At 37.3% G+C, this 24,873-nt stretch overlaps 1 protein-coding gene across 6 annotated transcripts in view; it reads right to left on the reverse strand.

Annotated features, from left to right (window-relative positions):
• Positions 1 to 24,873, reverse strand: part of LCLAT1 (lysocardiolipin acyltransferase 1) — a 121,191-nt gene that overhangs the window by 49,897 nt on the left and 46,421 nt on the right. For 5 of the 6 annotated variants that reach the window (XM_075147281.1, XM_075147283.1, XM_075147280.1 and 2 more), the window contains 3 exons: positions 24,207 to 24,405; positions 11,579 to 11,725; positions 2,887 to 3,003 (listed from right to left, as the gene is read on the reverse strand). In XM_075147281.1, the coding sequence (XP_075003382.1) occupies positions 2,887 to 3,003; positions 11,579 to 11,725; positions 24,207 to 24,405 (463 nt within the window). The remainder of the gene's footprint in view (positions 1 to 2,886; positions 3,004 to 11,578; positions 11,726 to 24,206; positions 24,406 to 24,873) is intronic. The other variant, XM_075147284.1, reaches the window with a different exon arrangement.

The following is a 24,873-nucleotide window of genomic DNA, read 5'->3' on the forward strand; positions in this document are numbered from 1 at the left end:
AATGACCATATAAGAGCGAGAAGGCAGCCAGAGGAATTTGAGTGTTGGTCATCACTGGCAAAAATCCATTCACATGGTTCAGAAATTTTTGCCACCTATGGAAAGCAAAGGACTGATAACTGCTCAGATTATGCTGTCAGGGTGCAGATAGTACTTCCTCTAGGAAGAAACTCTCCTGCAGAGATACAACCAACATTTTACTGAAGGTTATTTTTTCCTGATTCTTCATTTCCTATTCAGAAGGGTTGCTAATAGTTATTTTTATGTAGTAGCAGGTAATTCTTTCATTCTACAGCTTGTGATGCATATTAATCAGGGTTCTTGCCAAATTAAATTAGTTTTTTCAACATTCAAAAAGCAGTTAAACTTCTAATGACATTTTCCCCCCTCTCTTCATCAACCTTTTTTTGGAGCAAAATAATGTACTCAGGCCTGAAGTAAAGACACTTGAGCCTCAGGAATGGAAAACAGCCACGAGACAAAATGTATTCACAGGAGAGCTATAGGGCAATAAGGTTGTCATCTATGCACAAAAATACTTTCAAAGACGTAAACATGATGTTAGAATCTCCACCACTCCCTCCTGCATGTTAAAGTCACACGCACTGCTTTGTGCTTCCAGTTATGAGCAGGAAAAAAGGAAACAAGTCTATCTTTATGATTATTGCTGCTACTGTAGCATTAGGACAGTCCAGAAACAGAGATTCATGCTAACACCGTATCCTTAACAATCCTCGTTTTCTTTATTATTGCTAGTATCAGAAAGTAGAATTGTAAAAAAGGCATTCTAATAGTATAAATAAGTCAAACCAGAGCCACACGATAATGTTAGATGCTCTGCCATCTGTATCTGAAAATCTACCTGGACATCTATATTGTACAGATGAAAAAAAAAATATATATATGCAGGTATAGAATATACTGAAGTGTTTTAAAGTCAAGCAACTACAGTTAGGTTGTCCATAAAAATAAAACATTTCAACACAAATGGTCCGTATTTGGCACACTTGCAAACAATTGAAAACCAATTCTTAAATTAGTATGTAATAACTAAGTATTTTAGAATGCTAGTTGAACTACCTTCTCACACACAATTTACGACATAATAGCATACAGTCATAATATATATAGCTTATAATGCCTATCAAGGTACCCAACACCTAGTAAATTCAATGCTAAAGGGACATTAATATTTCACACAATATTTGCCTGCCTTAAATAAAAGTAGGACTTAAAAGCATTTGAAAGACTGGACAAAAAAAAAAATATCATCTAGGAATGTTTTTGGTTTTTCCCCAGCTTTGTACTGCATAAAATCAGTTAATCAGCCTCAAATATTTTCCATTTTATAACCCAATAGCCTAATTTGCATAGATCTCATACAGCAATAGAAGAGAAAAGCATTTTTATAAAATTAGAAAATGACTGTATAACCACAAAGCTCGTTTCTGCAGCAAATACAGAATCTTTTTTTTTTTTAAGTTGATAATACTTCGAGTGGAAAACATTCTTTTAACTGAAGATTTATTCCAGGCTAGAAATATTATTATGCACTAGGTTAAACTAGTGCTGAAAAGTTTTAAGTAAAACAAGCTTTTGAAATTGCGTATGTGGCAATTTTTTTTTTACCATAGCAAATTGAGTAACAAACATTCAAGATAGATGAAAATCTAAGATGTCCACCACTGAATGTCCAATAAAAATAGGGTCAAATAGATACATGGTCCAGCTAGGATCGTCCAGCTGGACAAAATATCAAAGAGTTTAGGATTTTAGGATATCTGCTTAGTAGGAATCAGGCAAAATGCAAGCCAGCTCTGCTACTAAAATCCAAGCAAGGATTCCAGCAAGGGAAAAAAAACCTACCAGCAGGCCCTTATTCTTTTTAATAATCTCAAACTTCTTCCTTTGGCAGTCAGAATAACCCACATGTGTTAAAGATCTAGAATTGCTTTTCCCTGAAGAACTGGCCTATAAATAAGTCACTTCGTATCTACTGTACATGTTTATTTTCTTCAACCATACATTCATATACCCTGCGAACATTCCCTCGTCTGTAGTTGAATGACCACCACAGCAGTACCATTTAGTGGTTGCATCGTTATCGCCTCAAATCTCATCGAAATGCCCGTTTCCAAAACAACCCACAGACATCTCGATCTAACAAGCAATCACATCTTTATACTCTGTTCCCCTGATAATAGGGACTCGATCTCTACCCCCAGATTAATACAGGGATGGAAGACCATTTCTAGGTAAAAAGCAAGTATCACGCATTCTCTTGCCCACCACTCTGCCTGCCAAGCAGCACAATTCCTATTTTATGTAGCTTCTCCAAGTCACCATCACCTGAAAAAGCTGGCAGCGCTGGGCAGCTGACTTGCTGCACCTACATGCTGCTGTGCGTTCCCCTTGTCCATTTAACACAGCAACTCGTCTCAGCTCTCAGACTTAAAACCAGAAGCTTTTCAGAGAGGGCAGCGTTATACGTGTCTGTGTGTTCGGTGTCAACCACCCAGCTGGGGTGAAGGACTGGTACAGACAATAAGACTGAACTTCCTTGGGATCTTTCCCACTATTTTTCTGAGGTAGACTGCTAAACAAGCTACAATATCAAAAAAAAAAAGAAAACAAAGAAGTGAAAATGTTGTTTTCATCCACTGCATAGCTCCTGATGATATTAGTATCTGTTATCAACTCTCTTAAATCTCTCCATGTTATAAACATTTTAAGTAGGGTTGCAAACAGGGGCTTTTTTTGTGATCAGGATACATAAAGTTTTTCTGAAGTACTTCAAGCAGTTTTGTGAACATCAGCTTCTACAGCTCAGGCGAGATTCGTTATCTTAAAGGAAAAAAAGAACATATAAATACAGGGCAGGATTACCTTCCCTTAGACGCTCAACCACAAAAGTGAATCCAGTAGTTCGTGGATGTAAGACGTATTCGTATTTTAGAAGTCCATTCTTTTCAGCGTATTCATTACTGCGGGCTTTGGTATTGGCTGAAGAAGAGAATAAAAAGCACCACTTTTTATTAGTGTGCACGTAGACCAAGAATTAAATATAATTATTACACGACAGGAACAGTACAACAGCAGTTCACACAGTACGAATGTGCAAGAGCTTTTCAGGTGGGGGCAGACTGCAAGTGTGCTTTCACTTGGCTATAGTATGGTGTGAGGAAGAGCAATGTGGATTGCAAGAAAAGCCTTTTTACCCTCTCATTTCATTTTAGAAAATAATCAGCAAATCTTTCATATTTATCAAATGCAATCAGAAATCTATAAATTAAAGTCTGTTAATAGTTCTCGGTACACTTCAATACCCATTTTACAGTAAAATGTGTTAATTGGCTCAATTTTTTTTTAAACTCAAAAGGCACAATGGATAGTAATGTAGGTTTGATATTATGTACAGAAATACCTTGAGGTCAATATTTAACCACGTTAAAGTTATTTCACAAAGAAAACATCAAATGGAGGAAAACAGTTAATCTAATACATGAAAATGGTATTTTACATCTTCATTCTGAACTTGACACGTTTTATTCATCAACCTGCGCTGCACGTACATACCCCATGTTTTAATTTTTTGACCGACTGCCTCAGTGTCGCAACACATGCTTGCTACTGTACGCAGAATACACACAAGGCATCTGGAAAGCAGCGTGGCTAAACCCCGTGACAAATATGTTTTGAACCTCTGGCAAAAAGAAGTCTCTCCTGAGAAAACCGAACAAAGGCTTTTCAGAGCCAGTTGCTAACAGAGCCCGCTAAGCAAGGAAGATGCGGACAACTAAAGTGAAAACTTCTGAAGACAGGCGGAGAGGAAGCAATCTGTTCCCCAGTGATGTGCAGGAGGCTCTTCCAAGCAGCCTCAGTTAGCAGCCAAACAGCCTTTGCTGGCTACACTTACTCCTCCGTCGTGGGTACTGCTACTCCCCTCTGGGGCCAAAAGGCAGTGGACACATGCAATGTTCCCTTGGCAACATGGAAAAAAAAAATCAATTTGATCAACTAACTTATTAAATAACTCATATTTATATAGTTTTAAAGTTTTTTTAAAAGACAAAATCCCAGCAACAATCTATGGAACAAAACCATTGCCTAAGCAATATATCATCTTTTTCAAGCAGAAACAGCTCTTTTTTTAAGTGTTCACAGTTATCCTTAACAGAGATGGGAAATAAAGTAATGAAAAACATATTGCTGCTTAATAATTTAACAGAATTTATACTTATAGGTAAGGCCTTTCCCTTACAATCATCATAATTTTTCCTGTAAAGGAACACTAGCACAAGTGGACAAATCAACAGTAGTGTGAGATGTCCTTTTTGCAGTAATGCAACTTTCCTGCATCTTTTTTTTCCTAAATTACGTGAGCTCTTTATTTATCAAAAAATGTGGGTGTCCCTCCTAAGGGACCATCTACCTATTAATAAATGCTATAGCATATCAATATAGTGAGTATCTTTTCCCTGTGACCTATTGTTTCCATGCATGAGTACTGCTTTTCATACATGCAACCCTTAAGATTTAGTGCACAGATTTCCTGACCATGTGATTTGGAGGAAAGGAAAACTGTTGCACGGTAGCCAAGCAAGTGATTCAGCAAAGAGAATCCAAAGATTTAATTCTTGCCAAATTGCCAAAACGTACAAATACTTGAAAATATTACATCTTCAAAAAGTGTTGCTAAAATTACAGAATGTGTGAAATACTAAAATTACACTTGGCTATGTAACTTAAATTTTTCTTTCCTTGGACGTATGCATTATGTCTTTAACCACATGATCAGAATACCTATTTTTGTCTGCTTGACTACTACTCCATTCAATGTTGAAAAAGGACTATTCTGAATCAGCGACAGGAACTTGCCTTTAGGACCCCTACCTCTGTGACGGCAAAACCTACAGTGAGTCATGAGCAAGACTTGGAATGGCAGAAAAGGCAAGGGTAATCTGGTAATTATTAAATGCTCCTCTAAAAGCCAGATTCTAGCTCTTAGACATAATTATATTGCACTATTAGCTCAACAACTTAAACTGTTTATTTTCTAAGAAACAACACTGATCACCAAGAGTGTTCCTACAAAAAGTACACAAGTCAAGAGTTCCTTTCCAGATTCTGTGGCGATTCAAGTGAGATGCTTTAAATTAATTTATCACAAAGTTTTAAGTTGGTGTATTGTTTCTTCCAAAGGACAGAAGTAGTGTCATCTTCATTTTCTGCACATCCAGATTTGGGTTTCACGTTGGAACATTTGCAATCTGCAAATCAAGTCAACCAAAGTTTTGAGACACAAGTGCCATAAGTGTCTACACAAAGCTAAGCAGTCTAAAAAAAACTAATAAACCTAAGTCTTAAGCATCTCAAACTGCACACAGTTAATGAGCACTCAGAAAAACCTTCTCCATAGGTCTAGTCACTAGCACTTTGTTTCAGAGGCAGCATGAAAACGCATTCCTTGGTGTTTGCAAAACACTCCTACTTGTACTGCAGGAAAACCAAAGAGTAAATGGGCAGTTTCGTTTTCTGAGCAAGACCTAATTGATGCTGCAAAAAAGGTTTGGGACCTCCACTGCCCATTGCCTTGAAGTAATCATCTTCAAACCTCCTCTTAGCGCACCTCCCTGCACTTGGAAAGAATTCACTGTAAACATCTGTAAAACATCTTCCAAATTTCCCTTTACTACAATGCCTTTCTGAAAATGTGTGAGCAGCTGGACATTGGCACACCGGCCAACACCATTCAGCTATTTCCTGATATTTGTATCCCTGTCTTGCCTCTAGACTGTAAGTTTTATATAACAGAGATTGTTCCCTTCCCCTTTTGCATGACCCTAGTGTAATGGGATTTTAGAACTGGAATAACGCTCCCAGCTAATAAAATGATCATTGTCATCTGGAAAAATCATCTCCCTCTTCCCTTCTTAACAACTATCAAGCCACAGGTCTTCGTGCATTAAACAATATTTATTACAGCAAGTCAGGAAGGTCAAAGGGTTTTTGATGCTATCCTGAAAGCAAGGGTAGAATATGCTTTTACTTTACCGAAAAGTAAGAATAACGCCCTTCCTCCCCCTCCTGCTACTCTCAGCATTTGAAGAAAACAGTTTCTTACTCTGCTATTGCTTACGAACAAATGCACAGACTGCCATCTTACCCGATGTAAGCACCGTGGTGCCTACTGCTGTTTGGAACCCCTCTGCGAGACACCTGCGCCTAAACCTGCGGGGGGAAATTCAGAGCAAGTCTCCTGGCTCAGCGCTGGATTCAACAAAAGGCAGAAAATGTGATGTTCCCCATTACATGAAACCTAGGGGTTGGAAAACTGATCCAGGAAATTAGAAACCCATTTTTATATCCTCTCCAACCTAAGGGAATTTGCACAACAAACAGCTCTTTAAAATCCCTTTATCAACAGACCAGGCTACACTGTCACCGCTGCAAAACTTATGCAGATGCCTCATCATTCTGCAGTCCAGATTATAACATTCTCAGGTGAAATAATAAAAAAAGTGAAAGATGCCTTCGTAAGCCTGATAGTGAAAACACTTCCTTAAAAAGAGGAAACACATGTTCTTTTCTAACGCAAATTGCATAAAGCAGCTCCTGCAGCAGGGACTGGAAATGCACTCGGTTTAGGTCTCCCCAATCCCAAAAGGTCGCTCACATCATTTGGCTAAGGGTGATGTCCCCTCTTGCTCACTCTCTCTGAAAAAGATGAGTAAGCATTGCTTTCTAGAAACAAGTAGTTTCTTTCTTACACTGTGTTTAAGCCAAAGTAAATCTACCCCCCGAGTTTTTGCTCATCATTCCTATTAGGTGTATTTTGCATTTTAACTCCTTGGTTCTATTTGCTCCTATGATAAAAAAGAGTAAGTAGAATAATCTATTTTTATGGAAAGCAGCCAGTTTATTAATAGAGAGTGATGTGGGACCTCTCCTGATCCAGAACTGCTTCAGGCTCTGTCTTCTCTGGTCTCGCTCTGACTTGCCTCTCCTCCCGTCTGCTTCAGCGAATACATGCTGCCTCTCAGAAGGTATGTTCTTAGGGGTGGTGACAAGTACAAGAAGTCCAATTTATTTGAGTCTTTAGACACTACAGCAGAGCAACTGTCAAACTACACAAAAGAACAAGAATTTAAAGGTTCTGGCCATAACCTCTTACATTTTTTTTTTGCTCCTGTGCTGCCTTTGGTACATCATTTGATTACCTTTTTTTTTCATTTATCTCAAAATTATGTGGGCAAATTCCATTTAGCACATTTTTAAATTATTGGAAAAGCTCAGAAAGTCAGTACTTTCTAGAAGCACCACACTTCAGAATTTCATTAAAGTAACTGGAGGGAGAAATTATGCTAACACATTTTCTTTGGTTTTGAGTTACAGATTTTTAAAAAGTTAAATTGCTTTTGCCCCTGAAAAACAGAGGATACAATGAACAAATTCAATTTTTTTTTTAAAGTCAAATTATATTTTTAATTTGTGAGCTAGTTTTGAATTAAAACAAAAATCTCTAGAATTTGACTTTGATGAAAGCCATAATGCAGTAAGAAGCTGCATTCGCCTGAGTCTGAAGCGTGGAACTAAAATTCCAAGACTTGTACCCAACAAAAAGCTAAGTCTGTGCTCCCCATGAAATACGTATGCAGTATGAGCTCCTCTCAAACAAACAAGCTTACATGCCTTTACAACATTGTCCAGGCTGATGTGTTTTGCTGGACATCACCCAAAAGAATTGTAAACTTCCCTCATCATCCTACTGGAAGGCTGATTCTGACAACTTTAATACAACTATTTCTGATCAACGCTCAACTACTTTTTTTTTCTGGTAGTACTGGTGCACTGAAATTTGAATATTAAGTATTATCTTTTCCTTTAATCTGACTTGTGATAAAAGCATGCATGTACTTCTATGACTTCAAGTACTCTCAAATGATATTGGTACCGGCCAGTGAAAGAATAAACAAGTACTCCAGAAATTTCTCTTTTAAAAAACAAACCTCATTTATCTCTCCATTACAGGTTTGCATAGAAAGCAGAAAAAGTTAAGCAATTGTTCTTATTTGTGCTATTTTCTAACTATTAGATGTTAAATCTACCTCTTCCGGTACTTTTGAACAGTATTTTTTTGCATTACCAAAGTACGTCATATTTACTAGAAAAAGAGAAAAATCCAACTGCAGTTCATTGATACCTTCTAGACAGAATATTGTATGTGTTCCACATCACAACATTCCTGCCAAAACATGGGCTCTAGCAAGCTTTCCTACTTGTTTTTTAGCTGTTCCTCAAGGAAGAAAGGTCTGTGCAATCACACTGTCCCCTTAACTTTTGAAGCTATTGCCACCTGCAAACAAAGTTTGACAGAGACAAGAGATTCAAAGATAATTAAGCCTCACAGCAGTTCCAGAAAAACCAGTGGCTGAGTAAAAGGGAGCCTCCGAGAGTAGAGATCTTAATAACGGGAGCAGCCAGGGCAGGCTCCACGGGTATTTAGCCCGTCAGGGCTTTCAGCACAGCATGCAGCGGTCCGTCAGTCAACACAAGTATTGGTGAGGCTGAGCCACAGCACACGATGCCTCTTGCTGAGACAGCAGCAAGAGATTTGTGGAGGAAATGTCACATGGAAGGAAACACAACGAAAAAGGAGAAGTTGGAGTGAAGAAGAGACCACGTGTAGCGATGCAGACACAAATCCATAGGAAATGAGACTTTAACATGCACAGAGCAATACAGCAATTTTTTTTTTTTGTTATTGCTTTCTGAAGAATTACTACAAAGAGTCTTGTAAGGAACACCAAGAAAAACAAAAGAACAAGCAAAATGGTGGGTTGTATTCCAGCTTTCCAGAAGCACTAGACTTATGGTTGCTTTGTTTTCTTCAGGGCTTCAGAAAGTCTGGCTATATGGTTATCTGCTGAGGGCTTCTTTTTAAGCAATTACAATAAAATACCTTTGATGCACTTAGCTTTAACCTTGAAGTACTCCAGAGTGAAAAGATGACCAACCTATCAGAAATAAGTATATAATTATTACCTCAGACCCTATACATCCAGTCTGCAAATACATCGTTCAGGGTTCATGACATTACTATTTCTAAAATTTATTTACGTAGCATCTTCCACTGCAAAGTACTTCACCAACTTGAAGTCAGGCAGTGGCCCATGTATAAATACAGTCATACTTTACATTTCCTTTAAATCTTTCATTCTCAAATACTTGAAAACATTACACAATTTCTTATAAAGAGGAGTAAATCTATCATTGTTATGCAGCCACTGAGAGGATAAAAAAAATGATAGTCGCACAGAAATGCACAGCAATTCTGCTTTTCAGTGAAGTGCATGTAGAATGTTATTTTTCATTTTAAGCACCAGAAGAATTTTGTTTTCAGAAGTAATTAGCAGTTTTGGAATTTGGTCAGAAAACAAGTGCCACTGCCTCTATTTTTGCAAAATGTTCCATAGGATATTGCGTGACCATTCAGAACAAAACTGCAGTTTATTTCTTATTCTAAAAGATGGAACATGAGGTTGCAATAGGTCCTAATATGTTAATAATATAACAGTTTTCTGAAAATCGTTTTTTCAAAATGTTACACAAGATACATTATTATGTTCTATCATTCTCATATGGCATACACTTATTGCTTGGTCAGGATTAGCTTGTCAAGGGATTTTGCCCTGTCTCCTATAATATTTTAAAATATATGAGCTAATGTTTCCTGGGAAGACAATTAGATAGGGAAAGCTATTTACTTTCACAGTAAAAGCCCCAGGGTTTTGCCTGTCTCTATACATTTTACTATGCACAAATATAATATTCAAGGTGGCATTCATTACTGATGACAAGTTAGAGTGGTAAACGACGGACAGTTTAACATGTCAGAAGCCACCACGGCTGCCCAAGGAAGCAGTGCCCTGTCGTCTTCCCTGCCCATCACTCTGTCCTTCCCACCGCGCTGCTTCCTCCCTGGGCTGCTCAACGGACCAGGGGGAAACGGTCACCACCCGTCTGCGGTGGCTTAAACCGACTTCAGAAGAACAGCACAGTTAGTGCAGATATCCATTTGACACTGCAAAGTTAAAGAGTAAGTGTTACACATGTATGAAGAAGGAAAACCAGAACAACAGAAATACCTTAAAAAAAAAAATCTGTCAAAAATCTGTGTTCAGAAATACAATTAGAGAATTTTTTAATATTAAGTGAAGAATCTTGTCTGCATGAATTTCTCAGTGGATGATATCAACAGCATATACTTAAATTTAGTCTAAGCCATTTATATGAGGTACAACAGCAGAGAGAAAACCCTGTGTTTCCTTAAGCAACTCCACATTCAGGTGGGAGCATCACCACCGCTGCCTTTGGGACTCCGCGGCACAAGTGTTAACACACCACGGCTGTCTCAGTCCTCAGTAATTCTTCTTTTTTAAAACTGCAGTACGAAACTTCCTCAGTTCTTTAAAATCTGTTGTCTCTGAGGAATATTGGGAGGGATTAGAAGGTATACATAATTTATGGAATAAATTACAAACAATCCAATTCTTTCAGTCATCTTGAGATGGAAACACCTGTTCAGAAAGAGAGTGTGAGCTACCCAGGGAGGAGTCTCCTGACTATGAATATTAAGATTTCATCTCATAATTCAGAGCTAGGAGGCGAGAATTGTTCATGAATTCAAAGAAAAAAAAATTAAAGTGAGACATCCTTCTTCCTAGTTTTAGATACAAAATAACTAATTCAACAGGAAATATCACGTGAAGCAGTCCAAGAATGTACAATGAATTTATCTCTTTTAGGAAGGCTGATCAAGTGATGACAATTCCCTGTGGTGTGATAGCATCTGCATACTATACATATCCATTTTTAAGGATATCGGGAATACAGAACAAAAAATAGCAGTATATTAGTTATTTTTATACTGTGTCTAGTACTTACTGAGCTGGCATTGCAATAAAATATGATTTGAGAATATCTGCAATGGAAAGTATAGTAAAAATCTTTTAAATAAGCTAAAAGGTAGAAGTTTAATTGTAATTGATTTTCTATTTAAAGATGATGCTTATCAAATCATGCTGCAGGCATGAGCCACCACAGAACATTCATACAATGTTTTCTTCTATTGGCAATTGAGTTGTCTTCAACACTGGCAAGAAATCCAATAGAATCATTAGTTCTCCTCTTCAGTCACTCTTCCATAGGTCTGAAACGATTTTGCACTGTTTGCCCCAGTAATACGGGAAATGGGAACATGCAAGTGATTTTATTCCAGGTCTTGAAAACTACTTTTGCTAATGCAATGTACATACAGTACTGACCAATATAAAGCCATTTCAATCATCAGATGCTTTGAAATGTAACAGTTATTTCAGGAAGACTGGCGAAGCCTCTCAGTGGAACTACGTTTGTGCCTCTCAAATGAATGAGCACATATGAGCATTAACTATAATTTCTACTGTCCATGAGAACCCAGTCTTGCTCCTGCCTTGAACTTTTTTTAACTATTTCCATGAACAACAAAGAATTTCCACGTTGAACATTCCACGAGAAGATGACAAATGCAACCTACCTGTGAGATCAGTTCCTTCCGGAAAGATGAGGAGTTGTAGTGGTTCACGAATGTCACAGAAATAATCCAGCATTTTTTCAAAGTGACTCTTGTCATCTTCCCACTTTCTCTGAATGAAAACAAAGGCAGCAACCTGCATCGCCCAGCCTAAAGTTCAAAAAATACACATTTAGTAACATTTCACTCTGGTGCTTCCACAGTGTCCGTTATTCCAAAATATTTTGTAAATTGCGTAAATTTTATTTACTGCCTGCCTGTCCTCACCTCTGAGTAAGAGCACTTAGTTACCTTGTAAAAGGAGTTTTGGATAGGAAGCAAAAGAATGCATAATCTAAACAAATAAACCTGAATAAATTTGGAATGGCTACAGTTTTGCAAAACTCAAGTTACCAGAGTTAGAAAAGCTTTCCAGAAAGCAAGAATAGGATCAATGCTGTCACGAGGTGAAGTATTTAAAACCGTGGCCCTCACTATAATATCCTTAATCACTGCAACACTGATTTGCGCAAGGGAAGGCACTGCCCCTACGGACAGACATCTCACCAGTGCACTGCAGGATTTAAGAAAACTGCATTATATAGAGATAGTTGCCCTTAGTAGTGCATGTTAACCATGTGCATTGTGCAGAAAATATCTATTGCTTTGAGGGTTTTATTACATATACCTTCTCATAGTTTTCATTACTAATAGAAGAAAATACAAAATTGTTCTTTACACTTGATTATAGACAAATTTGATGTATATCCATTTGTTTGTATTAATACACAAGACAACCGTGAAGATTTACAGCCTGACATCAAACTGACAATGTAATGCAGTTAAATAAATGAAATTGCTGCTGAGCCTGCAGCTCAGGGGTCACATGCCATTATCTTCAATAAACATTCTTTATGTTTTTGGCACAATTTAGTATACAATGTATCACATAATATTAGAAGTTCTGTCCACTAGTTCAGAGAGTAGGATGAAAAATCAAGGCTCCAGTTCTGCCACATGCCTGTGATGCTTAAACAGGGCTCAGAGGAGCATGACATTGCCTTACCACTCTACCTGGCTAGCTTGCGTCTCATCAGAAAACCTGCAGATAGATATTCCACATCAAAGAGAAAACATCACAGCTTCCCATTCTCCTTTTTGCTCACCACAGTTCTCAAAAGTCTATTTTGCCTTTGCTGGTGACTTACAGCATGTTATTCCTGCACTTTATTTCAGCTCCTCTTTATAGGGATTCCCTTCTATTCTATTCGTGGCAGTATCTTACAAAGAGCATATGCTAGAAAATCACTTATTAAAGTCTAAAGTTTCTAAATTAACTTCATCAATCAGTCAGCCTGGATAATGTATTAACCAAGCTGCAGAACGTCTTCTGTGTTGGACAGGAATGTTAATTGTATTGTTAAAGGTTTGTAACCTGTATCATGGGGTAGATACTTTTTATTTTTAAATCAACTAAACAGGTGGAGCATGCATAACTAACACGCCTTCTGCAGTCTGGACCTAATGAGTCTCAGATACTCAGATAATGAATGATATCCAGATAACTGAATACTGGAAGTGGTTACATGAATTAAGAAAAGAAATACTCAGAATGTAGTCTCAGCAAATCTTTTCAAATTTGCATCCTGTACTTGTTAAAAACCCTCTGTAAACAAAACTAAACTTTGACCACAACATTTTATGTGTATCTATGCACATATCACATTCCCACATCTGCAGTGTCAAGAAGTATCACTACAGCTTTAATAGAGGCTATCCATGTTTAAACAAATTATTTGCAGGAAAAAATAAAGGTCCATTTTGAAGTAACTGAAAAATAACTTACATAATTTAACTATGCTCTTTTCTGGCATTTAATCACCTCCTACTGCTACAATACCCTTCACTACGATGGTGCAAAACCAGTATTTTAAATTGAACTAATCAGGGCCGAATTTGGCACCAAATGGTGCCAAAGCATTCAGTTGCTCTAGAAGATAACGTGCAAATGGTATAAAGCTGCATCAAGGGAAGTTCAGACTGGACATTAGGAAAAGGTTCTTCACTGAGTGGGTGGTTGGTCACTGGAACAGGCTCCCCAGGGAAGCGGTCACGGCACCACCAGAGTTTGAGGAGCGTCTGGATGAGGCTCTTAATCATATGATTTAGTTTTAGGTAGTCCTGCAAGGAGCAGGGAATTGGACTCTATGACCCTTATGGGTCCCTTCCAACTTGAGAAATTCTATGATTCTATGATACCTCATCTGAAATCAAATTCATAAAAATGGACACGGCAAAGGAAAAAAGCCCTCTGAGCAGAAACAGAAATGCCTTGTACCATACCATTTACAACTCCGAGAATGTAGATGCTCCATGGGACAGAGTGGAAAAATACATAGAGATTAAGAAAGTTGTGCTGTGATTTTGGTGTTTTCCAATCGTTCTTACCTCTCAGCCCAGACTTTTTGTATGTTTTATGTACCCTAAACACTATGCCTAAATTAGTTTATGCAAAAACTGTACTGTGCTAAACTGTTTTATTGTGTGGTATCACACATCAGGCCTAAATTATTCGGTCCTTATGTTCTCATTGCAGCAGAGTCCGTAGGCGGAAAGAAGGGAAATGAGAAACAAAATAAATGCTCACTTGGGAAGTCTGCTGATACTTTCCCAGGTCAGCAGCTCCTTAGGAAGAGTGATTTTGGTCCATAATAGGGAGGGAGCATGGAAAAAACTTCACTGCCAGATCCTACCCTCTCCCCTACCTTTCTTCATGCAGCACAAGGCTTTAAATCATATGGAAACTTGCATATAAACTCTTTCTAGCAATCATTCTTTAACAGCACTGTGAACATCAAATTACAAACACCTTTAGCTACTAAGAAAGCTGCTGCTTTCTCATATTTTACCTGACTAAACTGCCTTAAAGCAGAGGATATAATGCAGTAGTTTCCCATTCCTGTCCTAAGTGGTGGTGTTATATATGGGCTATGAAAAATTAAACAGAGCCAGTACTGTAATGACAGCAAGGTGTCGGGGAGGAGGAAGAAAGATAGGGAAGGGAGTTGGGAGGCATCCAATTTTTAAAATAAACAATAGGTTTGATTTTCTAACCTTTCCAATAGATAACATCCAGTGTTCTGGAAGAATTTTTCTATCTTTAAGTGTATATCTAATCAGATAAAACAGTCCTGACCTCTCAAAGAAGAACAGATTATCTAACAGTCAGATGACTAACAGTAAAGGACCCAGGTTTTCCTCCTCACCTACTCCAGCACAGCACAGTGCACCAAACTTTTTTATCATCTATGAAAGTGGAAGAATCTTCCACATCTGCTCAAGCTTTAAGGCCTTCAGTGAAAGGCAACAAAACCATGAATTACTGCCTTCAACCAAAACCCTGGTCCGTGCACCGATGAGGAGAATGCCTGCTGTTTACATGTCTCACCATCCCACCAGATTCAAGCGGGAGGGGAAACCCAGCCCAGGCTTGCAGACACATGCCTTTGAACAAAGCAAAAGCAGCTCTCGCTTTGATTTCCATTCCACAGTGTGTCTGCATTGTGCTGCTGGAAAAACAACACGGAACAAGTCCGAGGCACAACGTGGGATCCAAATGGGAATGCACAGAGAAACAAGAGGAATTCAGTAAAGCAATGGGTAAAATGAAAGGTTTTGCGAATCAGCAAGATTTCTGATTAAGCAGCAGAAGGAAGTAGCTTCTCATGTGCAGCCTTCAGTTAATTATTGTTAAGTTTAGGTCAACATGTTGTCCAAGAAAAGTAATTATATTTGCTCTTCTGCACAATGTTTTTGGTCATCTAAAAGCTCCCAGGCAACAGGAATTTTCCTAGCAAAGGCAGCATTTACTTGACTAGAGAAAAATGGCTGTCTTTTGATTTGCAGATTCTTGAGAAATCACCAGTTACAGAAACACAGCAGAGGAACAGTGAAGCTAAAGAAATCATAACAATGCAAGTCCATTTCTTTGCTAAAACAGTCTTGTAATAGACAATAGGTATTTCTGATACCTAACATTGCCTGGAAAAGTATACAAAAAGCATCACACTGCACAGCTCTTGTTCAAAATTGCAAAACAGCAGCGCAAAAACCTACTAGGTAGAGTAGTTAGCCACACTGACCTTTAAATCAACTTTTTGGAGATGAAAAAATACAAAAGGCAGCTTCAAATCTCAAGTAACACATACACGCTAATGATATGTGTTCCACACTTCAATAAATCTTTATCAGGACATAATTCTACGCAGAAAAAAATTACACTTACCCAAAAAGGAAAGCCTACTATTGAACTAGAGAAATGTGCTGTACATAAGAATTTCCTTGCTACCTTGGGGATAAAGCAAATTATAGCTTATGCAGGTTGAGAATTTGCAGCATTGTATTAAAAATGCTAGTTGCTAGTATAAAGCTTTTTAAATTCTAACACCCTGCACTTCTATTTTCCCCACCCCAAGTGTTATTTTCTTGTAAAGGATTTTGAAGCTGAAATTTCTTCAGTGTGTTTTCATTGCAAAGGTAATTTGGGAGTAAGTGGATACTAGGGATGGAGGTGGCAGTGAACAAAAGAGAGAAAGAGATGAGCAGTGCAAAAAAAAGTCTTTGTTTGGTTTTGTATCACAATTTTATGTACATTTCCATAAGTATCTCAGAAATTAGATATCCCCCAAAATGTCATGTCTCTGTAAGGGGAATATTATGGCTGATACTGAAAGCAAACATACACACATCAAGAAAATGGTATCTATGTATTTGCTATAGCAATGTAACAGAACAGTTAATAATACTAAACCCGCCCGCAAACAAATTCCATAAATGATTCAAAACTATAGAAACAAGTAGGAAAGTAGAAGGCCTAACTACGGGATTTCGTTATTGTATTCATTCATCCTCCCTCTTTTCTTCCACTGCATTATTCACTGGTTTTTTATAGCATTATCTTGGTCAAAAATAAAAGCATTATTCAGTGCACCTGTATTCAGCAGGACTCTGGTCCTGATCAGGGCTTTTGAGGCAACACTGAACCAGACATCTAGGCTTAATAAGGGAAATCACTCGGAAGTGCATGATCCCGCTGTATACAAATAATTTGGTCTATTAACAGTTTGTTATTCCAAGTGTTTTGCTGCATAAAATATCCACAAGGCAACAACCACGCAATTCTGAATGTTCCTTATTTTAAAGATGGGTAGGTATTAAAAAGATGTTAGCACATAGAAAATCACACAGGAAGCCAAGGCCTAAAGTTACTATGTATATACAGTTAAGTTTTCATCAGTATAGACTGCTAAACAAATTTCTGCAAATTCAATTAGAATCAGACATTTTACTGTTTTTTCAAGGTAGTTTAATATCTAATAACCCAAAGCAAATTAAAAATTAAAAGATTTTTTAAATTTAATGTAATGGTTTGAGTGTACAAACTAGGAAAATAAATAAAGAAATGCTTCTTGAAATAATCTTGTAATGCACAATCTCTGCTCCTGGCAAGTTTTTTTTAACCATGCTCATTTCCAATAATGTAGTTAATAAGAGTATAATGAATTGAACAACTACCATCTGATTTGGTAAATTCTTTGAGCAAATTACAAAACTAGCTAAGAGATAAAATTCACAAATATAGATTCACAGTCGCACTCCTAATTTTATAGTGAAACATCTGATTCTGTCTATTTATTCATTTGATTTAATCTATTTGTAAGGTGTCTATTTAAACACCAGTATGCTTTCACTACTGCCTTGCCCTATCAGATTCTGAACATTACTTTAATCTACATCTGGTTTTAAATTATTTTTATGGTCACGTTCAGTTTATGTTCAGACTATATATTTCATACATGTATATACCACAGTCTACTTTTTACTTGGACAAAATATCATCTCTTCCAATGTATGTGAAGCCTAAATCTTTTTTCTTACTAAAACAACTTAAGTGAACAAACAGCAATGTTAGAAACACAGAATTTTAAGGTAACTGGGGGGGGGGAGGGGGAATCTGTTTTTGCTCTGATCAGTTTTACCTCTGATTTCCCCATAGTTCTCATGCATTTGTTTCAGTACCAAAATATTCTAAATTTAATATCTGAATGTGACTTAAATATAAACACTTTCTGTATTCCCTTTGCCCTGCTTCATTCTCTTGTGGGAGAATACAGTATGTGCCAGTAGAAACCTCTACTTTAGCTTATTGTTTATTTATAACGCAGTTAGAAGCTTCTTCAAACAATGTTTACAGTATGAGATTTACTTGTCAGGGCAATAACAATGTTGTCAAAAAGCTAGCCAGATACAGTGGCCTATGTCTTAGCTGTGAAAATTTAACTGTGAAATCTTCTAGAAAGGATATTCCATTGAAGAATTGGTATCTCTCAGCCAATACACACACAAAAAAAGTGTGAAAGTACATAGGAAAAAATCATTACAGTAGTAGCAGTATATATATATGTATATAAAGCGCCCAGACAGAGGTATACCATGCTCTTGGAAAGTATTCTTTCAATATTTAATCCCTTAATCATGGATCAGAAAGATGCTCTTTGGACACTTTGTACTCAAATATTCATTCTATTTCCTAACTTATGCCATTTTTATAGAATATGAACAATCAGATGATTAACTCTACCATTGTATTAATGCTACTTACACAAAATTTTTGTGCCAAAATGCTCTAAATGCTGTTAAGGAACATTAAACTTACTTAGTTACAACATCCATCTTAAGAGAACACTTCAAATTTGATGTGATGTACTGTGTAAAATCAGAATAACATAACATTACTCAGAACTAAAGCAAACTAAAGCAAAGGCTTAAACCTCTAGGATGGCTGGAAAGTTGCTTTTTTTAATGCATTTTAAAAATACATCAATACAGTGAAACAGAGCATGAAAACCTAAGTATTAAAAAAGATGAGTCTTGCCCAATACATATCTGGAGAAAAGCCCCACGTCATTCCAGAATCTCCAAAGACAAAAAGGAAACAACCTCTGGCTGTTAGATCATGGTGAAGAACAAACAGGCCCTACCAAACAGTGCGAGTCTCTCACATGGATATGTCATCTCTACTGCAAGTCAGAAACGGTGAGAGATTTTACAATTCAATACCTCTTCCGCAGGCCTGCATCCTCTTCAGATGCTCCATCGCCTTATGGGGGGACCGCAAAAGTAACTCAGCCTGATGAGCTGATCCGTACAGATGCTGCATAACCCACTGATAATGGCAAACATGCCATTCTAATTCTGCTGTTATTTATTCTGTGAGCTTGGAAAAATGAGCACTCTCTTCATCACTTGTCATTTATAAAATGGGGAGAACGAGAAAGGTTAGTATCTGATCTCACTCTTTCGATGTGCGTTTTGGAGAGGCAAAGGGGGTGGAGGAGAAACTGGAGTCCTTATTATATAGAAAGGATAAGGAAAGTTTTAATGGAAGACAGGCTAGTATTTGGGGTTTTTTCCCCTGACAGAGTTGGGAGATTTCTGTGGTATACGCTTCTGAAAATATTTCTATTATGCCTTTCCTGGAAGAGCCAAGCTGGGAAACAGGCACCTAAGTCTTGTCTTCCCACAAAAAACGCATGTAGAGTTACAGGCAAATTAAGCTGCATTTTTGCTTCAAAGTATAATCCTTCCCTCACACTTAAAACTTTGACAAGAGTCTTGCGTATCTGTCTTCACCATGAACAACTGGTAGAATAACAAACGTGCTTTCCATTAGAGAGCATACTTTCCAACTTCCACTTTAAAAATCACGTAGGATAACAATTCTAAGGTAATTAAGTCTGGCAGGTCATAATTGAAATGCTAGAAGACAAAATGTCACAGCTCCTCAAAAATCTCATTTCAGACTATTTTAACATAACAAAGATACCTGAGACATGAGCTATACTAGAAAGTTCAGTAGGTTACACTTTTAATTTTTTAAACCAATAAGCTCTATTGATAAGAATTTGAATCCAGCTATAACCCGAACAAAGACGCTTTACACTGAAGTATTTATATCCCTACCTACAGAAGTAGCTGTGGCAGCACAAACAGTTCCATGCCAATATAAATGCGTACAGATTCCCCGCAGCGTGCTGCTTTAACTATACTCCAATTGAGTTAAGTGCTAAAATTTTCAAGGCTTAGCGACACCAATATTTTACTTCTGATCCATCATAGCTGTCGGTGTGCGTGCTCTTAGCCCATGGCAAAGGCAGGATAATTTAAGTTGTTTTGCCCTGCTGCATTGAAAACTAAGATGACTCAAATTACTTTGAATTTGCTTCAGGCGAAGCTCACACGCATGGACAGCTCTAATTGATCAACTGACATGCAGTAAAAGGTTAGTGGGGCTAAGCCCAGTGCTGAAATAGAGCACAAGTCCTTTTTTTTTCTCCATGCACTTACACAACACAAACCTAACTCGAGCCTTTGAGAGCTACAACACACGAGTGACCGGATCAGTGAAAAACAACAATTAAAAAGCTCCTACATCTTGCAGTCTCTACAAGGGCAATGGTAGCTACACAATAACTTGAATACCGAGATGAAGATCTGGACTGAGCTACTCAGTTATCTCTGCTCCTAACTACTCCAGGTTTGCCAGCTTTGCTTATTCTCCTCTTTTTCCTTCATCACCTTGTCCTTTCCTTAGCTGTTCCTGCCCCAATCTGCTCCAGCTATAATTCCCTGCTTTAGCAGTCTCAGTGAGCCTTTTCAAAAACGGTAAGTCTTCAAGATATGCCCATCAATGGTGCCTGCAGCACCTGCATACTTTACATTTGTACACTGAATTACAGTGTTATTTATCTTTTCCATCTGCATTAAGCAAACCAGGGTTAATACTACCTCACGTAGCAGCCATGCACTGACACTAACCCCTTTGGTTACCCTCTCTCATTTTTCCATCAATTTATCTGAGAGTGCTCAAATTAAACGCAAATTTTAATTTATTTTTTATGTAGATGTTGAGGCACTTTTAACCACTAAAATCCAAATATTACTGCAAGCCCACCCAATGCATGCGAATTGTCCATCATTAAAATACATCTCTCTTTCCAGTGAAGTCTAACTGGTTCATATCACCATAAGACTTTCACAAATGAAACTATTAAAACAATTAAAAGGATGCAACTAACTTCTAGTCATTATCTGGTCATCTGACACTACTGTGTATGTTCCTTGGTACCTACTCGAACAATATGTTCTCCATAGCACATGCCGAACACAACTGCATCATAACCTGTATCACTTCCAATGCTATTCTTTATTAATTGAGAATAGGCGAGAATATAACTTGTACATATCTATTACAAGTACCGTGGAGAAGTCCTATCTTGTCAGACTACGCAGGTAACTGTCAATGCCATTAGAAATTCTCCTTGAAAACTGACACTGCAGAATGTGTCAGTAGTTTCTGATGATGTCAGATGAGAAACTGCAGCAACAGCTAAGAGCAGAGTAGTGCTCCCTCGAGACGCTAACTTTGGCAAGTTGTACTGAAACGCTGCAAGAATGTTTCTGAAATTGAGATTACTGAAATGTAATACCTCTTTTTGAAAACTTTACTGCACACAATTTATCAAGCCGAAGCTATGGTTCCAGGAAGAAAGGACCATCTGTTTTTCTTTGGGCTTCTTTTTTTAAGGCTCACCTTTAATCAATTTAAAGTTTTTTCATGCACTGGAATGCAAAGACTTAAGAACTAGATAAGTGACTCAATGCTTCTCCTTGAAATACTGACTCCTCTGATTTTAATTATAATTAACTAGAAAATAACTGCCTATTTGTAATAGAGACTCATTAAATCTGATACCTTTACACTTTTAACCTACAAAGGGGGCGACAAGGACTCTGGATCTATTTGCATTCCAAGCTTTGCCTTTCACCTATCATATATACTACCTGGATCAGTATAATCTCTCATAGACCTATTTTTACACCCCAACTGGGATAGTGCTTATAACAACAAAGGTGCAATGCTTAATACTCGCAAGGTTTTCAGTAACATGGAAATTAAAGGGTTGCATTATAAACCTTATCTTACACATAATTTTAAATGAAATGCTTGCAAAAAAAAATCCTTTGAAAGATCAGAAAAAATTGTGCTAAAGCAATACAGTATATTCATTCAAATATTTCTCAAACTCAAAGCAAAATTACCATTAGGTAAAGATTTATTAAAAGTTAAGTTTAGCCAATATATCAATACTTCCATAATCCAATACTTTTGACTATGTACAACTAATTCATATAAATATATGAAAAGATGAAACTGAAAGACATGATGAAAGAAGCTGTTTTAATTTCCACAAATATTATACCTTAAGTGATCAACACCTAAAGTATCAACTATAGCTGCAATGCACTGAAACTGTCCAGTTGATTTCCAAGTTATCTTCTTGTCTTTACAAGCTCATAAAATAAACAAAAATTTTATGTGAAACCACTGGACACAATTTAACAAAACCAAAACCAAAATCTGACAAACACCTATTAAAAATCTATCACATAACACAGCAGGGCCATTAGAGGTAAGTAGGAGAAATTCTGCTCTTACTGATGAGATTCAGGGCTGTCCACTTTGGACACCATTTTCTGCTATATCACTGCCCCACCAAACTTCGTACAGATTCATGATGAAATCTTCTTCTGTCAACCTTAATTTCATCCAAGAGTCTTACTTTCCAACTAATTACATGGCTATACAGAATACTTTATTTTTGCAAGAATCTGCCACACAAAACACAGGCTGACTGAACATGGAGATGTATTTCTAAGGCCTCTTTTTAGATACACTGTGGTAGAAGAGAAGCTGAATATTTATGATTTTAGATTATCAAATTATGGCTTGAGTGAAGAACGTAGTTTAGCTGGATTCCCCTCCTGTGACTAATAACACAACATTAAAAGTCTACTAAAAAATAAGCTAAAATTCACAACATTGCAACCAAAGTACTCAAAGCCCCTAGATTGTGGAGGATGCTTAGGGATCTGGCATATAAATGGTGGTTTATAACATTACAGCCAGAGCCAGGCACCCAATCTACTGCCAGAAATTGTCCTCCTGTTAACGCAAACAACAGGAGTAAATGTCTGCCTGTGCCACCTCTACCATCACAGCCCACAAAGTGGAGTATGAGCTCAGAATTTCATGGGTGGCTCAAGCTACTATGTCAGACTCTGAACAAAGGTGGCATCGTGGTCTGCTAACATTGACCTGCTACAGCTCCATCTGTCTGAGCCTACTCATCAAATCTATTAGATGTGCTCAGTTTATGCACAGAATTGAGAATTGAAGGGGGAAGAAAAAAAAAAATGAAAAAAAAAAAAAAAAATCAACCTCTAAACAGCTCCTGACACCCTCTCAGGAACCAAATTTTGCCAAGCATAACATAGCATCCAAGCTCCTGGAGCTGACCTTCCAATTTTATTAAAGGCATTAACAAGCATACATACAAATGCTTACAAAAAAAAAAGATACTTTTGAAGAGATAAACTTATGAATCTTCTAGACTGTACTCCTGATTCCATCTTCCATCATTGCTTTAAAAAGTTGCATTTGCAGATGATTCCAAGATTTCAAAACATCTCTGCTGTATTATGAAGATAAAACATTTATCTAAATACGTATTTTCTCATTTCCTGTAACATTAAAAGAGATGGTTTTTGTCAAGTAAAATTGACCTGAATGTCTGACTGTTAGGGAAAAAAGTATGCTACCTAGTTGCAGCTCCTTACTTAAGAGGACTAAAGGCCCAGCAAGTGAATTCAGCAACAGTGCAACAGTAAGAGAGTTCCTCCATGTGGAATCCTGCCAAAATTATCTGTTCAGATAAACGGCCTGACAAAAGGGAACCATAAATAAGGTTACTCTTTCGACATCATAAAGTTGACGCATATCCTGCCCAAGCTAGTTTTGTATAAAACAGCAAATAAATCTAAGAGATAAATAAAATGCAAAGAGATGCTTTTATTTCAGATAAGTCTGCCTATTTATTCAGAAACTATTTGTGCAACAATTTTTGGCCCATCTGAAACGATTTCCCTGAGTATGTGCAACTCAGATCCGTTTCCAGCCTACATCAATATAAATACTGATTATTTCATATCCTGTACAGCATATTTTGCGTAACCAAGTTCAATTTAAGACTACAGTTATTAAAATGAACCATCAACTTTGCAATTGCCTACAGGGCTTTTTCTTTCTTTTCTCTTCTTTTTCTTTTTTTTTTTTTTTTAAAAAAAAATCTTCTCAATAATATAAATTAGATAATGAAGAAAGAAGCCTGATGAGAGCATTTGCAATGTGGGGTGAAATAGCACCAAAAACCAAAGTGTTGAAAGAGACTTTGAAAAGACTCATAAAATCTTTTTTCATAATTTTGAAAAATGCTTTCAGTATGTAAAGCAGAAATATTTTTACCTATAAGCAACAGCAGCACATGTAGTATCTTTAAAAAGAAATGCTTAAGCATGTAGTCCAGGTGTCCTCCGGGAGATTTATGGTTTAGTCGCTCAATATACCACATATTTTACACAATTTTTTTTAAAAATACTGAAATAGAATTTAAACCTAGGTCATTTAACAGGCTATGTACAGTGCTGTGCAAAATTTAAACACATTTTCCTTTCAAAGGGTTTAGTGACCTACCAAATCCTGGAATGCTTTTCAGACTGGATTTGAGACAGATTTTTTCAAGTCTGAGGTAGCTGTATCGCAGCAGGCAGTTCCACAGGAACATCCAGTCCATTCGTGTGCGATGGTTCATGATAATGACACTCCTTTCCCCAGGAACAAATCCATCACCAGTGACAACCACCTTGGCACCAAACACCATCTCCAGCAAGGCCTAGAAATAATATCTCAATATTATGGCTTTACTCCCAGAAGAAAAGCATCAGCCCATTAGCAATAAAAATTAATTCGAATTATATCATTTCACTTATTCACTCACATTGTCACTGGTAAACAAACTTCTGACTGTTTTCTAATAAAGCAGCCAGCTTTTCCACAGTAACAGTCAGCTGTTTAATGGAAGAGGAAACAACAATTAAATAGCACTTCTTAAAAAGCGCTCTTTTTACAATCAATGTCCAACATTAAACTTGGTTTTCCCTGTTTTTCCCAGAATACTATTGTGTAAGAATAGAAGCAAGGGAATCAGTATGGATTATAACTTGGTAAGTAAAATCTAAGGAGAGACTGGCTGCATAAATAATCTATTGCTCAATATTGTCAGGGCTGGGAAGGCATCAGAAGCTGCCTTGCCTTCTGCTTGGGTCCAAATGGTCAATATGTTTGTGCTTGACTTCCACCT

The sequence above is a fragment of the Calonectris borealis genome, chromosome 3 (genome assembly GCF_964195595.1).
Source record: "Calonectris borealis chromosome 3, bCalBor7.hap1.2, whole genome shotgun sequence".
NCBI lineage: Eukaryota > Metazoa > Chordata > Aves > Procellariiformes > Procellariidae > Calonectris > Calonectris borealis.